This window comes from Macrobrachium rosenbergii, chromosome 5, assembly GCF_040412425.1.
Source record: "Macrobrachium rosenbergii isolate ZJJX-2024 chromosome 5, ASM4041242v1, whole genome shotgun sequence".
Classification (NCBI taxonomy): Eukaryota; Metazoa; Arthropoda; class Malacostraca; order Decapoda; family Palaemonidae; genus Macrobrachium; species Macrobrachium rosenbergii.
Genome location: NC_089745.1, coordinates 25,458,461 through 25,483,460, shown reverse-complemented (window position 1 = coordinate 25,483,460; position 25,000 = coordinate 25,458,461). Strand labels below are relative to the sequence as shown.

The following is a 25,000-nucleotide window of genomic DNA, read 5'->3' as shown; positions in this document are numbered from 1 at the left end:
GGGTTGGGGGCATGGGATGTGGGGCAGGGGAATGGGGTATAGGGTTGGGGTTGGGGGTGTCGGGTTGGGGTTGGGGGCATGAGATATGGGGTTGGGGTGTGGGGCAGGGGTTGGGGCCATGGGATGTGGGGTTTGGGAATGGGGTATAGGGTTGTGGGTGTGGGGTTGGGTGTTGGGGGCATGGGATGTGGGGCTGGGAATGGGGTATAGGGTTGGGGGTGTCGGGCAGGGGTTGGGGCCATGGGATGTGAGGTTTGGGGAATGGGGTATGGGATTGGGGGTGTCAGGTTGGGGTTGGGGCATGGGATGTGGGGCTTGGGGAATGGGGCATAGGGTTGGGGGTTGGGGGCATGAGATGTGGGGCTGGGGGAATGGGGTATAGGGTTGGGGGTGTCGGGCAGAGGTTGGGGCCATGGGATGGGGTTTGGGGAATGGGGTATAGGGTTGGGGTGTCAGGTTGGGGTTGTGGGCGTGAGATGTGGGGCTGGGGGTGGGGTATAGGGTTGGGGTGTGGGGCAGGGGTTAGCCATGGGACGGGGGTTTGGGGAATGGGGTATGGGGTTGGGGCATGGGATGTGGGTTGGTGGAATGGGGTATGGGGTTGGGGTGTCAGGTTGGGGGAATGGGCATGGGGTTGGTAGTGTGGGGTTGGGGGTTGGGGCATGGGATTTGGGTTTGGGGAATGGGGTGTGGGGTTGGGGTTTGGGGGGCATGGGATATGGGGTTGGGGAATGGGGTATGGGGTTGGGGTTGGGGGCGTGGGATGGGGGATGGTGGAATGGGGTATATGGGGTATGAGTGTGGGGTTGGTGATATGGAGTTGGGGCTGTTAACGCTGCAATGCCACGAGGGCGTTTTTGAGTTTTACGTCCGTCGTCTTGGTCGACTATGCTTCAAGTACTTATGCTCAATCTTCGAAGATGTCGGAGTTATTCAAGGCCAAAGTCCGGCGAAGACAAATAATAAGAGCAATAAGAATAAAAATAATGTTAGCTCTACACTTTGTTGTGTTATGATAATCATAACATTGTGCCGCCCACCCATGCCAGACGGGTGAAGTGATGAATTCCTGACAGGTTGTTCACATGGTGGTCAAACTGGTTATATATAGATTGCCTTCTCCTTGCTTGCCATTTCGAGCTCGGCCTTTACTCTCAGCTAATTCATATTGTTCTTGCGCTTTTTTGTTTTCTTTAAGTTTTTTTTATTCCTTCAGCTGTCTGCCTTGTAGACTGCTTCGGTGAGGCAGCATAGAATTGAGGAACAGGAACAATAACTAGATTGATCAGGTTCTTTCTCTGACGTTGCAATTACAGAAATTCTGAGTTTTGCCTTGAAGAGTTCCTTTTGTTTAAGTATTTCTTGTTTCAGTCTTTTTGTTTTCTTGGTAGTTTTTTTTTAGTATGTACAATAATAATAATAATAATAATAATAATAATAATAATAATAATAATAATAATAGGAGGAGGAGGAAGAAGAAGGAAGCCTGGAACAGGAGTTGAGTATCAACCAGTTTGATCAGTCATTCATACCTTTGACTTCTTATTCTTGCTGTTATGTTAATTAATAAACGTGCGACTGCGTTAAGTGTTTAAAGTTGAATACCTTCATTTCTTTTAACGCCAATGGAGTAGGGATGAAAAAATGGCTTACCTAGAACATCCAGCTTGGTCGCATTCATGGACACTGACAGTCACTCTAGACTGTGCGTGAGCCCAATTGGAATTTAGTTTTCAAATTATTTAGGCCGTGCTTGACCCCAGGCCAGTTGACTAAGGGGAAAACAAAATCGCTAAGGAAAGAAGAAGAATGTGGCTGAAAGTTATAGATAGAAGACAGTAGTAGGGAGTGAAAAGTGTTTCAAGGAAGAGTGTCACACTTTTGTGCAATTGTGAGCTACTGAGAGCTGCTTCTAATGAAGTTTTCATCTTACGCCTGATGGGGAAAGGATTTATATTCAAGTGCTTTCGTCGGCATTTTGCTCCTGATTGCGCCTTTAAAGGCTGAAGATGGAAGCGGCTGGTATCTTGCCCGGGTAGGTGTGCTTTTCATAGAAAGGACTTGTTGGGATAACGAATTTTTACATTCATAACGTATTCCCCATGACTGTTAGTGGAAGGTTATGGGTTTAACATGAAATGATGAAGCCATCTTAGTTAGGAAAATGCCGGAAAGATTTTTGGGTGCTACTACTGCGTTTTACTACTACGTTCAGAATTAGAGGAGATTTTTCCTTTCTCCAGTCGAGTAATTTGCAAGTCAAAAGATTTTGTAGAAATTTAATATGGTGTTTAACAACAGTTCTCTTGTACATTGTATTAGTGGCAATTTCGGAATCCCCATTACGTGAAGATATTTTATAGGACATTTGCGCTTTACATATTTTACCCCCATATATATATATATATATATATATATATATATATATATATATATATATATATATATATATATATATATATATATATATATATATATATATATATATATATACTTAGTTTCGTGAGAGAGAGGAAGTCAATAGCTGAGGTCGCAGGGGCGTGCATGATTTCATGTATTTCCGTATGAAAGGAAGGTGAAGTCATATTGAATCATAACGCAGTCAGTTGCATGCTCCCCCTCTGGCTACTTCATCACATTCCTCTCTTCCATTGAGCGTGGTTGACTCTTCCACCTCTGAAGCCCAGGTTAAGCGTCTGCGTAATGGACGCCGACGAGGTTTATTACTGAGTGGGCTCAAGAGCAGAAGCTTCTTTTTATAACAGACGGTCGAGCACATTTGTGCTTGCTAAGAAGACAAGCCTCCACGACCTTGATATGTTGCTGTTCTTCGACAACCAATAGCTAGCTAGTCACAGGATTTTAGGCTGCAGTGAGTCAGTTTGAGATTCTTTCTACCTATTGCTTGTGGAAATGAAGATGTTTCGTAATTCCGTATTCCTTGAGTAAAGATATTTTCTGACCAGGTGAACAGAGTTTGTGGGAAATGACCTTTGCTTTGACATTTAGTAGATTTGCACCTCTACGATCTTGGCATATAGTCTATAAAGGAAGTTTGTTTCGTGGATGTAGTAAAATGCTCAAGAACTCTGGGACCACCCCGGTCGAGGTGGTTCAGTATTTTCACTTGCAGAGTCGCTATCAAGTTTTCGCATTTGGAAATGCTATAGAAGTTTACTAATCAGGAAACTTACCTTCTTTGACCACAGTGAACAGCGAATCATTAATCGTCTTGAATATGCCGTACCGTGTCATGATGTCGCTTTTTTAAATCCAATTTGGATTTGTGACTGTGAAAGTGGGCTGGGCAAATTGGCTGCTTGAGACAGAAGTGAAGATGAATATCATTATCATAACACGCAGTGTGCATCATTATATTTATCTTTAACGAATTCCTTATTTAGACTCGCCGTCGCCCAGCCATGGACCAGCGTCTCTTACCACTAAGACCCTTGATTTAATCTTCGGGCCGGTGTGAACTTCCCAAGGGTCGTGACTTGTCACCTTGATCCTTTCTTATGCCGTCAGTTTGTGTCATTTAAAAAGTTGCCAGTTAATGGCTCCGCATCCCTTCATTAGAAGAAATAGGAAAGAAAAGGAAAACTGAAAAAATTTCTCACAGATGAATGTCTTCAGGGAACGGAAACAAATGAAACATCGCAACTGGAAATATTTACAGTACTTCGTAAGAGATTTTAAAAGTACGCCTGTATAAAGTTCATTAATAAATCCGATCCTAACCTTGTTTGGGTACTCGTAAACAAGCATATCGTTATCGTCAGTTAGGAGACAGGGGTACCAGTTGCTCGTCGATGTAGAGGGAAGAAATCACCTATGAAACTCTCATCGCATTGGTGTCGAGAGGGTCCTCTTCGTGATCGGAATAGGTTTGAGTTATCCAAACCTGTACTTGTCAAGGCTTCGACACCTTGATATTGTAGTGTTACTTTTTAATTTTTTCGTTGGACGAGCTCTTACCCTGGGCTCTTAGAGAGAAGAAAAGAGAGATAAAGAATCACTTATACGCAGCAAACCATCTGGGTCAAGAAACGTACGTAACTAAGCAACGTTCGTGTTTACAATTTAAAAACGGGCATGTAGATATTATTAATGTTTTAAGGTCGCGTTCATACATTCTGTTCTCGAGAGAGGAATCTTGAACCATTCGTATCAGTAGGCTTAACAAGGACAGGTACCAGTGGTTCAGGGTGTGTTTCGTTAAACGGAGAAAAAGTGGTTTAAACACAACAGTGTACTCGTAACCTCTCGGAAAAAGCGTCTTTGGACCAAGGCGTAGTAGCGTGAAAAGGTTGCTCAACATCTTATGACTTTCTTTTTCTTAGACACAGGAGCTATATATATAAAAACAGCGGCCACTCCCTTTTGTTAAATATGATGCTGGCAGAAGACATTCTGTGTGGCAACATATTGTGAACGGGTCGACGCCGGTTGTGTGTCGTTCGGGACATTCGGCTCGGAAAAGGAAAGAGCCTCAAATCGAAAATGATACGAGACGAATGAAACGAGTTTTATATATATATATATATATATATATATATATATATATATATATATATATATATATATATATATATATATATATATATATATATATATATATATATATATATATATATATATTGTTTAGTGCCAAAATATTTTGGTTATTCTATAATTGTTCTCAGTTAGTCTGCAAAAACTCAGATCTTTATTAATGAACCTATTTAGCCTTTAACAGTCATTAAAGTATGTTTTTATAACAAAGTTAGTAAGGGCTTGGACATATTCTGTACTAGAACAGTGACAAGGGGCGTGGCGCAGCGCTTCCTCTCTATTATCCTATTTCGGTCACGAAACGCAATGCCACTATGAGGTACTTGAAGATTGAGTCTCATTTAGCGGTCGGTGAGGTCATGTTGAACTACCAAGTAACCCCTCTCTTCTCAAGTCTTTTTTCTATAGTTTTTTTTTTTCTTTCCAGAAACTCTCGCATGAGACCTCACATTTTGATAGCATTTTCATTAGTCACACTTCGAATTACGCTAATTTCTGGTTCACCGTTTACTCGAGTATATAAAGTTATTGTGGAAACTGGAATATGAGTGCCTTATTCTTCATTACAATAAAAGCTGATACATTACTCACCTTGAAATCTTGTGGTATTGGGATTTTGCGACGCCAGTTTTCAGTGTTCCAAGGAAGTTGATGGCACTGATGTCAAATCGAAGGAGAAATACATGACTTTGGTTTCTGCTACATTGCTGAAAACCCAAATTTTTTGGATAGGGTAGAAAGTTTTCACGAGAACACGGTAAAAAAGCAAGAGGGAGCACTGTTCCAAAGGCCAGTCTTGTCTATTTAATTGTTAGAGTGAAGGTGAAATATCCTCTGATAAAGGCATAGTACTCTAACATGTCAAAGGTCATGTATAGTGTATTGAAGAAAGGGGCCAAACTCTACAGACCAAGGATACCGCTCGGCTGCCATACCGGACCTCGAAGCTTAAGTTATTTATACCATATCGCCAAAGAATGTTTTTTCAAAACCTAGACTCAAGTGGAAAATGTTACTTTGGCAATATCTGACAGACGCAAGCTGAATATCGGTTCGGTGGAATTATGGTATCTTTAAAAAAGGGGCTTTGAATTATTCGATTTGAGACATTATTATTATTATTATTATTATTATTATTATTATTATTATTATTATTATTATTATTATTATTATTATTATTATTATTATTATTAAAACAATTAACGACTTAAAATAATTTCATATATATATATATATATATATATATATATATATATATATATATATATATATATATATATATATACCAGACTGACTGATTTTATTGTGCTCTTCTGTTGCTTTTCAGGTGAGTTGAATTAGAATCCCTGGTATATTGTCGAAGCGACAAGCACTGGTTAATTCTGGTGCCTCATCGTAAGTGATGCAAGGTACTGTACATATACTGTTAACATTTCAGTGAGCAGATGGAAATGTCGGGAGTATGAACGTTCTGAGTAGAGTCGGTATTTCCTCATTTTAGTCAAAAAGGTAAAAACTTGCCGCATTTATAAACGGGAATTTCCTTGAAAATCAGTTGATGTATTTTGTTTATTGGTGGCTTTGTTTTTGGTTTTTGTTGCAAATTTTTTGCTTTAAGTGGACCGGATTCCTCGCTTGTGAGAGAGATGACTAGATTGGGTATTTCAAACTGTCCGATTTTGTCGAATCACCTCGTAAGTTTCTGTTCCTGGAGTTATATTAATTTTTTTCTCTATTGCGGTTTATAAGCTGTGTATTCTAACAGCGAAAACTTTCGAGCTAAACGAGGCGGGCTTCTCCTGTGGATACGATGACATCTGCCCAAATTCTTGGTCACGTCATAGATTTAGTCTGCTTCTTGCCAGTCGACATGTTCAGATTTATCGAACAGACAACGCACCGAGTCCGAGTTAGGTTTGGATGTTTGCTCAATTAGGATGCTCTATACACAAGGTATTTTTTGGCTTAATATCTGAAGATTCTTTACATTACTAAAAGAAAATCCATGATGAGCGTTGCCAAGGGAAATGGTGCACGAAGACAAGCAAAACTCCTCCCCCCTAGACTGCTATCCTTATCTTATCTAACGCTTAAGAGCAGTTTTAATCAGCATGTGTTCCGTGGTGCTATAGAAGAATATTTTCGATGTCTTGGTGTACGTAGAACTATTATCCCGTCTCTTTTTTAACCAGTTGCCATTTTAAGTAATATATATTTAGGTTCAGCACAAAAATAGCACATTTTTCCTGGGCGTATTAACTGCAGTTCCAGAGGTTTATATCTGAATAATTTTCTGATATTCATTTTGATTTTTGTGGTTAATTATCTTAATTGTTTAATTCTATAAATTACCTCTAAGAGCTTCCTTGTTGGGAGCTAGTACCGCCAATGCACCTCGCGTGGTGCACTGTAGGCGTTACTAAAGGTTGCTTGCAGCGTCACTTCAGCCTCTAGCTGCATCTCCTCTTTTGCGTTTTACTTTACCTCCATTCCCGCTTTCTTTCTTCCATCTTGCTATGTAGCCACTCCAACTCCCTCTGATTGTGCGGAAGTGACGCAATGCTTGGCGTTAGAGCTTCATTTTCAAAACTCAAAACCACTAAGAGTTCAAAGACATATTTCAAATATCCGTGAAAATACTCGAGATTTTTTCGAAGACGCTTCACCACTGATTTACAATCACGACTTGAAATGGAACCATAGACGTTGAGTGTGAAAACTCGATACATTTAACCTTAACGCTTAAGACACCAAACTCCCAAAACAATGTCACTGAATCTTACCAGGATCGCGAATTGATGTTGTCGCCTCATCGTGAAGTAGTACCGAACAGTGGCTGGGATATCGCAGACTAATCCTGGTCCTAAGGACGTCAGCGTTTTTCGGCTTCCCTCCCAAAGGCAGCCCGTGACGTCGAATCCCACCGGCCTTGAAGTGTTATCTCGGTCTCTTTTTCGGGGAACTTTTGTTAGAGTTTCCGAGCCCCCGGGATTGTGTCGATGTTTTTGCTGTTATTCTCGCTGCTGTCCCTCGCAGGGGCTTTCAGTCGTCCCAGGGTTCTTTTTAGAACATTCAGGTCGTCAAACCTGTCGGATAAGTCGTCTGAAAAGAAGAGAGGATTTCTGTTATGGCTCAACAATTCGGGAAATTGCTGTCAGCGGGAGAACTAAAACTCGCTAAGTGGTTTAGTTGACTGGATGTTTACTCTATTGTGCTTTGGAATGCCGGAAACAAATTCTGCAGTATTTTATGGAGGAACCTACATGAAACTAAAATGAACTGACACACACACACACACACACACACACACACATATATATATATATATATATATATATATATATATATATATATATATATATATATATATATATACTGTATATTTTACATAGAAATATATGTAATATATATGTGTGTGTATATATACATATACATATACATATACATATACATATATATCGCTTAATATCAAATTTACGCTACCTCGGGAATATCTCCGATGGAGAAGCTATCAAGAGAGGTATAAGTCAATCCATTGACTTATACCTCCCTTGATAGCTCATTGGTAACGTCGACTGGAGTTGCTGGATAAATTCTGTCCCGAGGGTTCGTGACCCGGCAGTACCAATCCATTTATCACTTATAAATACATATATATATACTTACACCTTACAGGAACACAAATGCTCATAGAACTATTACAAAAGAAGGCCCTATATCTTCTATATATATATATATATATATATATATATATATATATATATATATATATATATATATATATATATATATATATATATATATATATATATATATTTGTATATCTATATTTGTATATCTATCGATCTATCTATGTATACAGAGCCAGTGGTTTTTCATCGCCCTGCGGGAGGCGCGAACTCATGACAGTCCGAGTGGCATCGCAAGACACTAGCCACTGTACCAGCAACCAGTATATAGTCTTTTGAAAAGGGCAGATCTTTTGGTGTACGAACAGAAGCAAATTTTCGCCTCTCTCTCTCTCTCTCTCTCTCTCTCTCTCTCTCTCTCTCTCTCTCTCTCTCTCTCTCTTAACATGCAGGTGTTTTTAGAAGCGGCTCTTGTCTTAAAGGAGGAACAGAAGTCTTGGGGACGATTGTTATAGAACAGAGCAGGCGTGAAGCCTTTGATTTGGTGTTGCTATAGAGGATATGTGAATAAAATATTTGGTATTATTATTATTATTATATTTTTTTATTTTGCCAATTACTTGATATTATTAGCGTTTTTTTCTTCAGCTAGTATTGCCTAGTGCTCCTAAATATCGTTACTATATAGATATTTTGACCGAATGACTACAGACCTAGGTATTTTTTTTTAAACCTTACTGCATGATTTCGTCCACAACTGCAGCAAAAGCAATGTTGCTGTTGTGCTATTAATAATGAGTTGATTCGATTGAACTTCGAATAACTGCGACTTTTGTATTATATATGTATTATTGCGTTAAAATTGTAATGACGTGTATACACACACGCACGTACATTATATATACATATATATGTATGTTATATATATACATATATGTGTGTATGTGTATGTGCGTGTGTGCGTACTGGTCAGTGTTCCTTGTCCTAAGACTGCAGTTTATTTCGTGAGATAAATTCATTACTAATGACATACCAGATAAGTAAGTTTTGGGTGATGCAGTAAGGCAAGCGTGCTGGTAAGTAGTAAAAAATATATATCAAAGATCAGGTCTGTATGGAAGAGAGTAACTCATTTACCAAAGCAAACTGTGATTTCTTGATTCGTTAAAATACTTGATAGGTTGAGTGGTGCTTTGGAAGGAGGAAACGTTAAAGATAACTGAAATTTGGGAAACTTTCTTTTTTTTTTTTATATGCTGTATTAATGTCGCGTGAATTTTATGTCTTTCCTCGCCCAGTGGGAAAAAATGAGCTTCGCTTCCTTTTGAGAAGGATCATTTTACCATCTCTCTGGAACGAAAATTTAGGGAGCGTTCAAATGACAGACAATTAAGGAAAACTCTTTGGTTTTTTAATGATTTTGTAAACTCAGTTTCATCCTCATTATAGGTGACTGAATTTGGAGATGAGAAAATTTTTTGGTTATTGAGATTTGAGCAGTTCAGAGAAGAGTACAGTGAAAATAAAAACTAACACAAATGAATGAAGTATTGATTTCTTGTGCAATTAAAAAGGCAACGTTGTCTTGATTTCTTGTTTTTGGGTGATTAAGAGTCGGTCATTTAGGGAACATTGTAGAAGAGTATTTGTGGGCTGAATGGTCTTCAGTTTACTGGGAAAAATGCTTCTTTTGTTATGAAGGATCTGACTCGTGTATGAATTTTTTTTTTCGTCATTATTGGCTGTTTTTCTGCATGTTTACGTAGGCATGCATAAACTGAGTAAAAGTTAATTTTATTTTGTTAAATTTCTGCATAGTAGGTTAGATGAGCTTACACATGTAATGTTACTATGTTCTTGATGTAACACAGACCTTGAAATGGTCCTGTGAGAGCGAAATTACCGCTGACGTTGATGTAAAAGTGCTCCCAGAGGTGGAAAACTAATTTGTGTGTGTGCGTTGGCATTGTTCGACACGTCATTTCAGCCACGTTGTCCCTCAGGCTTTGCACCTTACAGAACTAACTGCTCAAGGCTTGCGTCGACAGACAGAGGCTGTGGTGTATACGATATCCTCCCTTGATGTTAAACCAGTGTCGTTGATGTTGATGTTGCTGTAGTGATGGACAAGTAGTGTGGCTTCTATTGCTCTGTTGAAATCATGATGCCATTTAGCGGTCCCCTGTCCTTTCCACTAACGTTAGTGTTGTAGTGCAAAATATTTTTGGCCCTTTTCTCAAGGGAAGAAGGTTGAATGATTGAACTTATGCTTCATGTGACTATCTTTCTCGCCTAGTTTTATAAATAACCCAAATAATACCCATTCCAACTACTGTAACATATGAGAACAATTGCACGAAGCTGTAACGCAATTTAACTCAACCTACAACATCATGAGCCTCAAGTCCCTTGCACCCGATCAAGTGTTCTTTGCCGGGACGCGAAACGAGGCTGCGGGACGAGAGAAGATGATTCAGTGGGAGGCGAGGAACTCCCCTCCTTCACTGGATACAACTTCCCACCAACCTCTGCTTCCTTGGAGTAGGTCACGACTTCTCAACTGGTGTTTTTCTTTTTTTAGAGTGTATCGTTGTTATCATTCATGCCTTGTCTGTCTTAGTCTACTCACACACACACACACACACACACACACATACATATATATATATATATATATATATATATATATATATATATATATATATATATATATATATGTGTGTGTGTGTGTGTGTGTGTGTGTGTGTGTGTGTGTATGTATATATTGTTACCTGATGATGCTGTCTCAAGTGAGAAGATATCAAGTCTTATTGGAATGCTGGGTGGAGAATGTCTCGAGCAAGAATTCTATTTTTATTTATTTATAACTGGATCTTGAACGTAACATTAGTTCACTCATGCGCACAGTAACTGGAATTAAATTCACTTCATTTCCCAGTACAATTACTGGAACTTGAGTTAGCTAAGCTTCCGTGGGAAATGCCTTAGATTCCAATGGCGCAGAGAGCGGGACTCCGTTATGACTCAATCCACTTCTGTTTTCACGGAAACAACACAATAACCCAACTAGAACCTCACTCGAGCAATGCATTCACGCACAGCTATGGCGATTTTATGTTAAAATACAAAATACAAGACCTTCTACAAAAACTTTCACGAAATCAAAGAGTCATTGATTTCAAAGGACGTGCTGGAGGTGACCGACCGCATGCTTGATTTCAAAGACATGTCTGATGACCATGACTAGGAATTAAAGTTCCACTTAAGAAATGAACTGCTGTTTCGAAATAGAGTTGTAGTAATGTTACTTCTCGGAAAGAAGTACCAATAGTTGTTGATAATTCTTTCCGAGAAGTAACATTAATTGGAGGCTTTATTGTGTTACCTCACACCTTTTAGAAATCAGCTTCAGTGCAACCATGAACTACAACTCTTTCGAAACAGTAATTCATTTCCTAAGTGGAACTTTAATTCCTAGTCATAGTCATCATGCATGTCTTTGAAATAAAAAGTTGGTTCAAGCATGCGATCGGTCACCTCAACCACATCCTTTGAAATCGACCGATACAAATTTCACTTATTCTCTCATTCAACTCCTCGGCGCTTTACAGAGGGCCGGACACTCATTCTCAAAACGTTCTTGGTAAGTTTGATTCTACCTCCTTCATGTTTAAGGAGATGAGTGATTGTCATTACAATGTGATATTACACATAAATACATTATTCCACAACGGATGATTACTGTCAGCATTACATTGGTACAACAAGAAAAGCTCTCATGAGTTTTTTGACTGAAACAAAAATATTCAGTATTTAGAAGAGATACGTGTTTTAGTTATGAAAAAAAGACCAGTTTCAATGGTTTTGATAAAACAGACCCGACAACACTGGAAGTGATGTCCTGCACACAAATGCTTCCTTCACAAATGTTACCAAGATCCAAGCAGTCTCTAATAGAAGTATACTAGACACCAATGAGCATTATTACACTCTGTTATAACAAACAAATTACCATTTAATGAAAACACTTTACAACAGAAAATAGCTTCAACACCGATAAGAGTTCCGATAATGTTTCCCAAGACAGATTTTACTTCTTTTGTGTTAAAGTATAAGTTACTTCACTACTTTATCTTGCTTTTCCCTTTGGTGAAACAATTATTCTCTCTCTTTTTACCTCCCTTTTCCCTCCCTTGTCCCTAACTCAATCAGTTCACGTACTCAACTTTTTTGGCTTGAGCATGGCAAGTGCGTCTCATGGCACTGCGTCGCACCGTAGACTTCCCGCGCAAGTTTGGGCACGGGACGAGTCGGGTCTGGTGGAGGAAGTATTGTCGGTGGGTCTCAAGATGTCTCCAGAGGTGCGTGATATTGAGTGGGTCATCCTTTGGGTGTCTCGGTCTCATGTAATCACTGTTGTTCGCCCTTCGTACGTTGTTTTGACCTGGTCATCGCATGACTCTTCCCGTCGTTCTCTCTTGCCAACTAACTTCCTCACAAGTTTCGGCCAGCTAGGCCTATGCGAGGATACTCGAAGGAGCGGAGGACCGAAGGAGAACTGAACTCTCGTCGATTGAATTTCAGATTTCAGGCGGACATGTTTCATTGCTCAGATCGTGGTGTACAACCCCTAAGAAAGCCTTTAGATGGCGGTTCTCCTTGCCTTGTTTTTGTAGAGGGTGTCATGGAGGCACCAAGACCATATATCCATATATATATATATATATATATATATATATATATATATATATATATACACACACATATGTATACATGCACACACATATAACCACATGTATATATGTGTATATATATGAATATATACTTATATATATATATATACATTCACACATATATATACGTATGTATATATTTTGCACGAATGCCTGCATGCAATAAAATCAAGATAGGCTGTAAATATATCAAAAGGAAAATTTATTGTATTTTAGTGACAAAATGAGAGAAATAGATTCTGGTGTGAACATGACTTCGCCGAGGAAGAAACCGAAGAGATTGGAGAGCGTCGCCCCTTGTGTCAAAAGCAGAATTGTGATCTGTATCGCCCTATCGCCTCCTGGTCTCACACGGTGCGGTCGTGATGTGAATTCAGACGCCTGCAGCGACGTCCTTTTGTTGGAACTGAATCTTCCTCTGCCAATAATATGTTTATGTGGCTTTTCTCTCACACAGGCGAAACTACATGGGCACATGTCCTAAAAGGAGGAGCATAATGCTAGCAACATTATCCTAAAAGACTTGACGAGAACCTGAGCATGAAAGAATAACAGTTTAGGAAGCCCCAGCACAGAGGAAGAGATGCATATGTGTACGGATATATACATACACATATATTTATATATGTGTGTGTATATACATGAAATCACATTGCAAGATTATTTTAAGATCAGTCGAAAATGATTGTAATTAAATGTTAATTTGTCTGATACTTTTTGTCAATCATCTGTTTCTTACTGAGAGACATGCTGTTTGCAATCAGAAACACTGGAAGAAGATCGCCTTAAGCAAAACAATTGGTAACCTCGAGCACTCGTCATCGGTGTCGATGTTACGCAACACATGGCTGCATGATGGTCATGGATTCTCCTCAAGAAAAAGCAATGGTTCCTTCGAATCATAAAGACTTGTTCTCCTTGATTTTTCTTCGTTCGTTCCACCAAATCCTGACAAGGTACCAGAGTCGAATCTGATATGACATGTCAGTGAGGGAAGAAGTGTATTCATAGTTACTTTCTTGGGATGTCCGCTTTGACAACTACTGCATGTCTGGTTGTTGATGGTAGTCGCGACTTTTTGTTACCCTTTGCTTAGAGCAGTACAAAAACTACAGTGATGCTTTAGTATTTTCTCTCAGTTTTCTTTTCAGTGCATAAAAGACTGATATGCGTTACTATCTATCTATCTATCTATCTGCCAGTCTACTTATCTACCTATATATATGTATATATATACATATATATACAGTATACTGTATATATGATATACATACATAGAGGCATTATAAAACAAACAGCGACATCTGTATACCATCATACCTTATGCTCGCTAACTTTTGACTCAAATTGAAACATGGGGTGCTTGGACAACTGCCACCTGGAAAACTGCCATCAGGACAACTGCCACCTGGAAAACTGCCAACAGGACAACTGCCATCAGGACAACCGCCACCTGGAAAACTGCCAACAGGACAACTGCCTCCTGGAAAACTGCCATCAGGACAACTGCGACCTGGAAAAGTGCCAACAGAACAAATGCCACCTGGAAAACTGCCAACAGGACAACTGCCAACGGGACACTTGCCAACATGACAACTTCCACTTGGAAAACTGCCATCAGGACAACTGTCGCCTAGAAAACTGCCAACAGGACAGCTGCCTCCTGGAAAATTGCCTATAGGACAATTGTCACCTGGATAACTGCCAGCAGGACGACTGCCTCCTGGAAAACTGCCATCCTGGGAAAGTGCCAACAGGACAACTGGCACCGGGAAAACTGCCAACGGGATAACTGCCTCCTGGAAAATTGCCTGTAGGACAACTGTCACCTGGAAAAATGGCAACAGGACAACTGCCTCCTGGAAAACTACCAACAGAACAACTGCCATGCTGGAAAACTGCCAATAGGACAGCTGCCACCTAGAAAACTGCCATTAGGACAACTGCCTCCTGGAAAACTGCCAACAAGACAACTGTCATCCTGGGAAACTGTTAACAGGGCAACTTCCACCTGGAAAACTGCCATTAGGACAACTGCCACCGGGAAAACTGCCAACAGGACAACTCCCATCTTGGAAAATTGCCAACAGGACAACTGCCATCCTGGAAAACTGCCAACAGTACAACTTCCACCTGGAAAACTGCCATTAGGACAACTGCCACCGGGAAAACTGCCAACAGGACAACTGCCATCCTGGAAAACTGCCAACATGACAACTTCCATTTGGAAAATTGCCAACAGGACAGCTTACACTTGGAAAAATGCCATTGGGACAACTGCCACCGGTAAAAGTGCCAACAGGACAACTGGCACCTGGAAAACTGCCAACAGGACGGCAGTTACCTTGGTGGCAGTTTTCCAGGATGGCATTTGTACTGGTAGCAGATTTCCAGTATGGCAATTGTCCTGGTGGCAGTTTTCCAGAATGACAGTTGTCCTTGTGGCAGTTTTCCAGGATGACAGTTGTCCTTGTGGCAGTTTTCCAGGATGGCAGTTGTCCTGTTGCCTGTTTTCCAGGATGGCAGTTGTCCTGATGGCAGTTTTCCAGGATGGCAGTTGTCCTGATGGCAGTTTTCCAGGATGGAAGTTTTCTTTAATGGCAGTTTTCCAGGACGGCAGTTGTCCTGGTGTCAGTTTTCCAGCATGGCAGTTGTCCGGCTATCGAAACAAAGGCCTGTGTCAATTCTTTTGTTTGTTTAAAGAGTTTTATTTAACCATTTATTTTCTGGGTTAAAATTGTCAAACAGTGGTGACAGCACAGATATTGATGATTCCTAGAGCTCTTAAAAGACTTTAATTGATCATGTAACTATGACAGTTACATCAGTGGCTGTAGTAACTTTTATGAGGTTACTGTTTATATATGAATTCTAGAAACTTCGTCTTTTAGAAGTAATCGTGTATTATTTGACGATTCGGTTTTGTTTGCTTTATCTGGTCTGTGCTCTAGCCGTTGGCTTTTGATCTTGAGCTCTTGTTAAATACACGTTATTTATCAAAGATGATGAATTGGTTTAGGATTGTATGTACTCTTGGTGTTGTTGATGTTACTTAAGTTGCTGTGGTACTTCGACTTCCTTAGCATTGCAGGGCTCATGTATTGATTAGAATACATCGTCAAACTTACTTTTTTTCATTTGCTCTCCCATTTCCCGTTTGCTTTCTGTCCACGAAGTGCAGAGAGAGAGAGAGAGAGAGAGAGAGAGAGAGAGAGAGAGAGAGAGAGAGAGAGAGAGAGAAATTCACTTTCGTACTTGATGTACCCCAAAAGCTAGAGTGTAGGTCAGCTGACAACTTTCAGCTGTCTTCCTTGCTGTTTTTGAGAGCGACTGCTTTTGACGTACATTTTATCTTGTTCCAAGTTTGTCTACGTTAAAGATGTGCCACACCTGTCAGTATCGGTAAATGGTGTGAAAATGTCTCATGTAAGATACTAACAGTGGTCTTCCCCCGACCCTACTACCCGCCCAACACACAAAAAGTTCAATGGCAACGTTTTTCTTGGGATAACTACTCGTATGACCAAGAATCATATATCGAAACGCGGAAGGATAATATTGGTTATTAAAAGAGGAAATGGGTTTCTATCAGATTTTTACAGGACTTCGTGACAAGGGCATTTGTGGATCCGTTAAGCTAACTAACTACTTATTGTTTTAATAATTTTATTTTTTGGTAAAAAACCGCAATGACAAATCAACAATGGCATGACTAGAATAGTTGAATGACAGACTGTGCATTTGAGATGCCTGAGCAATCATTGATACAGTGTTACCTCATTGCCGTGAAATGATATAAAGAATCTAGGAAATGATTGAAAATTGATACCAAAGCAGGATTTCTATTAAAGTTCTTAGACTCATAATGAAAAGAACCCACTAAACTAGAAGGCTGCAGCACACACATCTTTGCGTGCAGTGTCCTTGCTTTTAAGGAAAAAACACTTCGATATTACCGTAAAAAAAGTGGGTGGCAGAATCGGTTAGTCACAGCTGACATTTTGAGAAAAGCCAAATGTCATTCCTTTCTGAGAAAAAGGGGAGAGAGTACAGTTTTATCCCTCTCGTGCAAGTACGTCCTTGCCACTCATATCTTTCGTGCCTAATGGTTCGCTGGAATGCTTCGGGAACGACAATAGCTTTTCTCTTCATGCTGATTGGAAAGGCTTTTCTTTCGCTTCTAGTGGTGATTTTATTTATATCTTTAACTAGAGTTTAATGCAGCGCTCCAGAATTTTGTCAGTGTTGCTGTATTCATTTCTGTCATTGAATCTTCAATGAATTTATAGTTACTGATGTTTTCTTTGTTGTTTTGCTTTTTTAAACAGTGATCTTCTGAAGCAAGACATTTTTTAAGATAATGATTCCGTTTCATTTGCGATTGATCGTTTCCAGCTTCAGTTTTAATGCTTCAAAATTTCTGTCAGTTGAAAGTGTGAGTCAGAGTCCTTTTTGTTGTCCCGACATGGAATTTTCTTTTCAGTACTTCATCTTCTAACGAAAAAGAAAATGCAATTTCTCTCGATTTCTGCTTTTTATCACTTCAGCCTGGTTGGATGTTCAGGAATCTGTGTTATTGTGAAGAAATTGAATGTTTACAAGGAGGGTGCTGAAGTAGTCATTCTGTGTTGATTGGATATTCCCTACAAACTGACAGGAAGTGATGCCTCTTCAACACTAACTGCAGTCTTCTGAGTTGGCGTCGTCCTTTTGCGTGCGATTTGATTTTCCTTATCACCAACCTCTTTGTTTTGCTGGAGCGATTTCGATTATGCCTTTAATGTGAGACTCTGAAAAAGACCGTTCTTTCTACACCTGAGAGAATTGACATTTTAGTGTAAGATGAAAGCAATTTCGACTGCGATGTGAAAGTGTTCGGCGATTGAGAAATTCCCGACACTCCTTCCGGTTTATTGAGAGTAGTAGTAATACATGGCCTCCCGACGAGTTTTTCTTTATCGATTTTGTACTCTCTCTCTCTCTCTCTCTCTCTCTCTCTCTCTCTCTCTCTCTCTCTCAGGCTGTTCATTTGTCTACCTATCTATGATATTTTTGACTCCTGGTTAATATAGGGAAGTAAGTATTCTATATTAGGCACACATTTCTCTCTCTCTCTCTCTCTCTCTCTCTCTCTCTCTCTCTCTCTCTCTTGTTCATTTGTTGTTCATTTGTCTACCTATCTATGATATTTTGACTCCTGGTTAATATAGGGAAATAAGTTGAGTTGGTCTCTCTCTCTCTCTCTCTCTCTCTCTCTCTCTCTCTCTCTCTCTCTCTCTCTTCTGTCTCAAAGAATCGTTTGATTAAACAAGCGCAAGATGCATTTTTTTTTGCATAAGTACTATTTCTCATTTATGTTTGGAGTCGGGATAGATCATTATTTCGCCTGGGTCTCCTTTACCTTGAAAAAGTTGTTTCTTATTCTTTCCTCTATTTTCGTCAATAATGCGAAGACAGGAGACACATTTCGCATGATAAAACAAGGGTCGGTCATCTGACTTCGTACTGTACGTGTCAGAAATAACATTTTATACTGAGAATAGATGTATATATATTTATATATATATATATATATATATATATATATATATATATATATATATATATATATATATATATATATATATATATATATATATATATATATATATATATATATATATATATATATATATATATATGTGTGTGTGTGTGTGTGTGTGTGTGTGTATGTGTGTGTGTGTGTGTGTGTGTGTGTAACTGCATTACGAAGATATGGAACGTGATGAATGTATAAATAAAGTCAACTTCAAGAAGGAAAAGTGAAACAACGGAATGGTTGCTAGGCCTTTCGACTCACGGTCCTAGCAACCACTCCGTTGTTTCACTTTTCCCTCCGTGGCAATTGCCTTTATATATATATATATATATATATATATATATATATATATATGTATACTGTATATATTTATACATATATATATACTGTATATATTTATACATACATATATTCTCAGTATAAAATGTTATTTCTGAGACGCACAAAGTCAGAAGACCGAAATGTGTCTCCTGCCTTCGCATCCCTGGCGTGCTTTCCTAATTTCTTTCCTAATTTATTTGAAATTCATGGGTCTCTTTTCCGTGTATTTTTTCGTTTAAATTTCTTTTGCAAAATGACCAGGAATCACGGAGGTTGGTTCCGGAAAGTTAAAAACTGTTTTTTTCTTGAGATAATATCGCTTGACCTTGAGGGAATTCTCTTGCTTCCCTCCTTTCGTCATCTCACCTTTCCGCTCTTGATTTGGGGTTCCTGATTGTCGTTTTGTTTCCTAATCTCATTTTTTTATGCCCATTAGACCATATTCACTTGCAGTTCTCATCATGCATCTATGAGCTCATTCTGAATAACACATCTAATTTGATATGAATTTTAATCCCTCTTTCTCAGTTTGTCATGTAGGGAGTTACAGAAATTATGCATTTCTGATTTTATTTAGTTTCTCTCTCACTCTGTCTTTCTTTTCAGACTTATGCATGGTATATGCATAAGGAAACGTGTGTGTGTGTGTCGTTTGAATATGTATTGCTACATTTTTCCTGTGATCGATACTTAGGGATTACGCACTATTAATGATAATAGACCCTGCATTTTTAAATGCCAAGCCACGTAACTTGTAAGAAGATGAGATTCGTGCTTGACGCGATGAGAAAGATGAGAATTTTTCGATTGAAATCATAATGTTTCAACGGAGCAATTTTCCAATACATTGCTTATTGCTGTCAGAGTGTATGAGCCTCTTTTAATTCCCAGTTCAGCTTAAGACATCCGAAGGAAGTTCTTGGTCACAGTGAAGTTTTAAGTTTTGTAATGTTTCTCACGCATTAATTGAACGACTGGGCATTTTCCTTTGGTGAGACCGATGAAATATTCAAGTTTACCCGTGTACATTAACGAGAGAGAAAGAGAGAGAGAGAGAGAGAGAGAGAGAGAGAGAGAGAGAAAGAGAGAGCAACCCCGTGGCAAGAACTTGTAGTTCGGTAAATATATCTTAAAGTTTGGTATCTACTTCTAAATGATTTTCAGCACTGAGCGGATGCCTCGTTTTTTTGTTACATTATCTTATGGAGTAATATTGATATTATTTGTTTTAAAACCATCGATGTCTTATCTAGCGTTTACGAGGACCTCTGAAGAAGTCTATATGTAATTCTCTTCTTCATTAACGGCAGATCCCTGAACGCTCTTGTATCCACATTCGAGTCTGGGGATTTCGTAGAATGCTGTGCTATGTATATGTTTCCTTTTTCTCCTTCTAACACGTACAAATATTTGCCAGCAAATCTGACGAAGGGCGGAACGGAGAGCAAGAGCGCACGCACTAACGCAGACAGGCTGAAGAAGATTAGTTCAGACCTTGGCTTAGGTCAGTGTGGAAGATAGTCTTCGCAAGACTGCTTTAAACTCACTGATGACCTGAGTGATGTATCATTGCTTATTGTCAACCGTAAGGCTGGGCTTTGCAACGCTTGCCTTTTCCTTGTCATTGCAATGCAAGCATGAGGCATGACATGTTCCTTTCATTTGCTAGAACATATTGGACGGTGTTTTATGACTTGACATCATCGTTGACTTTCCTTCTCGTTATTCTCTCTCTTCTGAATCCTTGCTATCCAGTTGCTGGCAAGAAAATAAATGTCAGGTCATCCATTTTTCATTTTTCCGTATAAGAAAACTATTGTGCCGGCTTTGTCTGTCCGTCCGCACTTGATACTGTCCGCAATTTTTCTTGTCCGCACTTTTTATGTCTGCCCTCAGATCGTAAAAACTACTGAGGCTAGAGGGCTGCAAATCGGTATGCTGATCATCCAATCTCCAATCATCAAACATACCAAATTGCAGCCCTCTAGCCACAGTAGTTATTTTATTTTTATCTAAGGTTAAAGTTAGCCACAATCGTGCTTCTGGCAACAATGTAGAATAGGCCACCACCGGGCCGCGGTTAAAGTTCCACGGGTCGCAGCTCATACACCATTATACCGAGACCACCAAAAGATACATCTATTTTCTGGTGGCCTTGATTATACGCTGTAGCGGCTGTACAGAAAACTCGATTGCACTGAAGAAACTTCGGCCCATTTTTTAACTCGTTTTATTCTGTCATCAATGATACGCTTTCGACAGTCTCATTTTTTAATTGTTTGATGGTCAGATGTCCGTATTCAGCGTCTCGGCTGTACGAGTGTTTTCCAAATTCGTGATGTCAGTCAAGTAGTGTTTCTTCATTTTACGAAGAACTCAGCGTGTCGGACACATTTGTAGGAATTTAGTATGAAATCACACCGTCAGTGGAGTGTACCTCATCGTGATCTTTAATTTTAAGGGCAGGTTGATAGAATGATGTTCCATTCCGTTGCTTTTCGTGAACATTTAGCCTTTGTCATAACGTCTTTCTGTCCTTTGTGCCTCTTTGTTTGAGCAAGGTTGCATTTTCATGCTATAAGGGATGTTAAAAAAAACTGAAAAGAAAAGCTTACGCTTTCATAATTACATGTGAAGTGGAAAACCATTCAAACATTACTGGAAAACCATTTTTGTTTCATACCCGATTTCTTGAGTTTTGTCGCTTTGGCGATTCTCATTTCGTACGAGTTTCCGGATACTGTGGCCACAAGGTGTCATTGTGTGAAGGCCGGGAGGATTATGCTTCAGCGCTAAGTTTCCATGACACTGGCTTTCCTTTATTGGGAATGGGCAGGCCATGAGGATTTACGTTTCTCAGAGTTATATATGCAATTACAGAATGATGATGTAAGGGAGACTTTAAAAATACATTACCGTAAGGAAAATTTGGTAACATCGATCCTTAACATTAATTAGATATTATTCAGTTATTTTAGACATAATTTTGCTCTTTCTTGCTATCTACATGCTTCTCCACATGTTGTGTTACTCCTTCTATAGCATTCTTATCTATGTAATCTCACAATGCATACATACATACATTATATATATATATATATATATATATATATATATATATATATATATATATATATATATATATATATATATATATATATATATATATATATATATATATATATTAGTTTATGTGTGTGCACATGTGTATGCATTATGTAGAGTGTAGGATAGACAGCCATTTGTTTTGCAATAGGATAAATTGATAGTGTTAGTTAGGCCAAATGCTTCATATTTTTATCGCACGATGTTCAGACTTGTATGAAGTGGCCTTTGAAGGAAATATCATTTGTGTTCCCTAACCCGCAATCTTGGCAGAGCGTCGAAGCAAAAAATTTCAAGGTGTGTCTGCACAAGTTTCTCCTCCCCCCGATAAACACCGCTAAATGCTGTTGCCGTGTTGCGTAAAGTCGCCCTCGCCTTAGTCGAAGCTGATATTTTAAATTCGGGCTTCTCTTCAACCAGGATGTGATGCCTGAAATTTGGATATGCTAGCGTGACCTTTTGGAGAGAGAGAGAGAGAGAGAGAGAGAGAGAGAGAGAGAGAGAGGTGTAGTCCACAACCCTATAGTCGTTTGTCACTAGGTCGGGTTTTTGGAGACATGCCAGAAAATATCCCCTTGGCCTTTAGTGTTTCCCAGAGAAATTTTGAGGGTTAGCGTCAGCGGAGAGAGAGGAGAAAGGGAGCGGGAATATTTATCTTTAGTCTGCCCTTTTTGATTAACCATAGCTGGAACGAGGCATCACTGGGAGTGGATTGTGATCTTCATTTTTTTGTAATTGGCAGTTTTTTTTTTTTTTTTTTTTGCGTAACACGATTTCGTCCTAAGAACCGACGTCGCAAGGACGGAAGCCTTATCTCCCAAGTCTAATCTCCTTCAGCTTTCCTTCCCTCATCTCGCGCCACCTTTCAGATTTCGGGCCTCATGGACCTCTCTCACTCGCTTGTCGCTGAATATGAGCGGCGGCTACGCAGTTTATATCTATCTGTCTATCTATCTATGTATTTATCTATCTATATATATATATAGGTGTGTGTGTGTGTTTTTGTGTGTGTGTGCACGCGCGCGGGCTTGAGTATGGATTCGGTAACCTCATCCCGATACAGACCTCTGGAGTGTTGGTGTAAGCGGTAATGGATCACGGGAAGCCCCATTCTATATCCTCAATATATACAGTATATATATATATATATATATATATATATATATATATATATATATATATATATATATATATATATATATATATAAAGACAATATTTCTTTCTCTCTCTCTCTCTATATATATATATATATATATATATATATATATATATATTTATACTCGGACTAAAGACAATTTCTTTCTCATATATATATATATATATATATATATATATATATATATATATATATATTATATATATATTTATATATATATAATCTTCCGTGAAATCGTGGTTGATCCATTCTGTTCTACATGCCTTATACTTCTGTACAAATCTGTGAAGCGTGTAAGTGCAAGTGTTCTGGAATGGCAACACGAAGGTGCAGGGGAGATAATGGCAGAGAGAGCCCAAATCAATAGGAAAATGGTGATGACACTTCTTTTCCTTTCACTTCGCTCTGCTCTACATCGTGAGTGATAAAGGGTGTCTGGAAGATAATGGGGAAGGCCGGGGTGGGGGAAGAGGAAGAGGAGGAGGAGGAGGAGGAAAGGATGTGTGGTAGTGTTTTGCAGAAGACAGCGTACTTTGTGTATGAGAGACTGGGCTTATTCCCGTAAATGGACATTTGAGTTATTTCTTTGTCTATAGGTATCCATCACCTTGTATTGCATATTGGAATGAAGGCGAAGTTGGGCTTTCAAATTGTTTTTATACAGCTTTCAAATCCAAAGGTATTTCTTTGTCGTTCACGCCACACTGTTTTTATTGTGAAAATCTGTGTATGAGATTTCCACGAGAATATTATGGGATTTTGACACGCGTACACTCCCCCCTATTTCGTTTTGTTGACCACCACTTCTCGAGATTCCCCGTCTTCTTTCACGCGTCTTCTGTCATCGTCAGTTTTGGTGTCATTCTCTCCAGTCATCAGCCTTTCAAGTCAATTGCGTTTCGGTGCTTCTTTTACCCATCGGTAATTTCCTTCCAATTTTCTCTCCTCTTCTCTCCCTCGGGAAAATTGCTTTCAAATGTCTCTCCGCACTCACCCCTCTCACCGGCAAAATGACTCCACCTCCCCTCCCTCCCTTCCCTTTGCCACATTCCTTCCTCTATTACAACCACTCGCAACCTCCACCCCCAAATTCATCTATTACGCTCCCTTCCTCCCCCTCCCTCCCTCCCTCCGTTTGCCGCCTCCCTCTGTCAATGAACCTGCTGCATATCCTGTGGCTGAGAGCCCCATTTCTTTTATAAGGGTGCTTCGGGTGTGTGATTGAAGCAGAGACTGGGTGGGGAGGGGGGGGGGGGCCTTGCATAAGCGGGAAGCATTTGGTTCAGGTGTTGACTCAGTTATTCCAAGTTTTTTTCTCCAGGACCTTCAGTTTATTTTCTCAGTGTGCTTCGATGCCATTTTAAGTGATTGGTTTACTAAATATAATAGCTATACCTACTCCGCTAAAACGAAGGTATCAGATTTTTAGTATGACCATCATTTGTTTTTTTGTGCCATCAACTTTTTATACTTGTTTTGTATTTTATACTTATTTTGAGAAAAATTGAACACGTTTAATTTCTTATTATTAATCCTTTTTGTCGTTTTATTTATCCACGTTTTGCCTCACTTGAATCAATTTGAAGGTCATCTTGAAGGGCATGTTTGTGTGTGTGTGTGTGTGTGTGTGTGTGTAAAGCGTGACATGCAACTTCATTGAACCTCTTGTTAACTCGGCTGATTCTCTTCATCCTGGCATTGTCTTCGCGTCTGAACTGGAACTCCGTTTAACCCTCTTCCTCGTTTAGGGAGTCTCACTATCTTTCCTTTTTTCATTCACGAGGAGTGGCCGAGGACAAATTCTAAATTTTTATAACAAGTAAATGCCTCAAATATAAACAAATAAGAGCCAACATGGAAAGCAACTCAGTAACCCATATATTATATATATATATATATATATATATATATATATATATATAT

General features: G+C 39.2%; 1 protein-coding gene across 2 annotated transcripts in view; it reads right to left on the bottom strand.

Annotated features, from left to right (window-relative positions):
- Positions 1–25,000, bottom strand: part of LOC136838615 (uncharacterized) — a 130,242-nt gene that overhangs the window by 64,717 nt on the left and 40,525 nt on the right. For both annotated transcript variants that reach the window (XM_067103884.1, XM_067103885.1), the window contains exon 2: positions 7,338–7,656. In XM_067103884.1, the coding sequence (XP_066959985.1) occupies positions 7,338–7,367 (30 nt within the window). In that variant the 5' untranslated portion in view covers positions 7,368–7,656. The remainder of the gene's footprint in view (positions 1–7,337; positions 7,657–25,000) is intronic.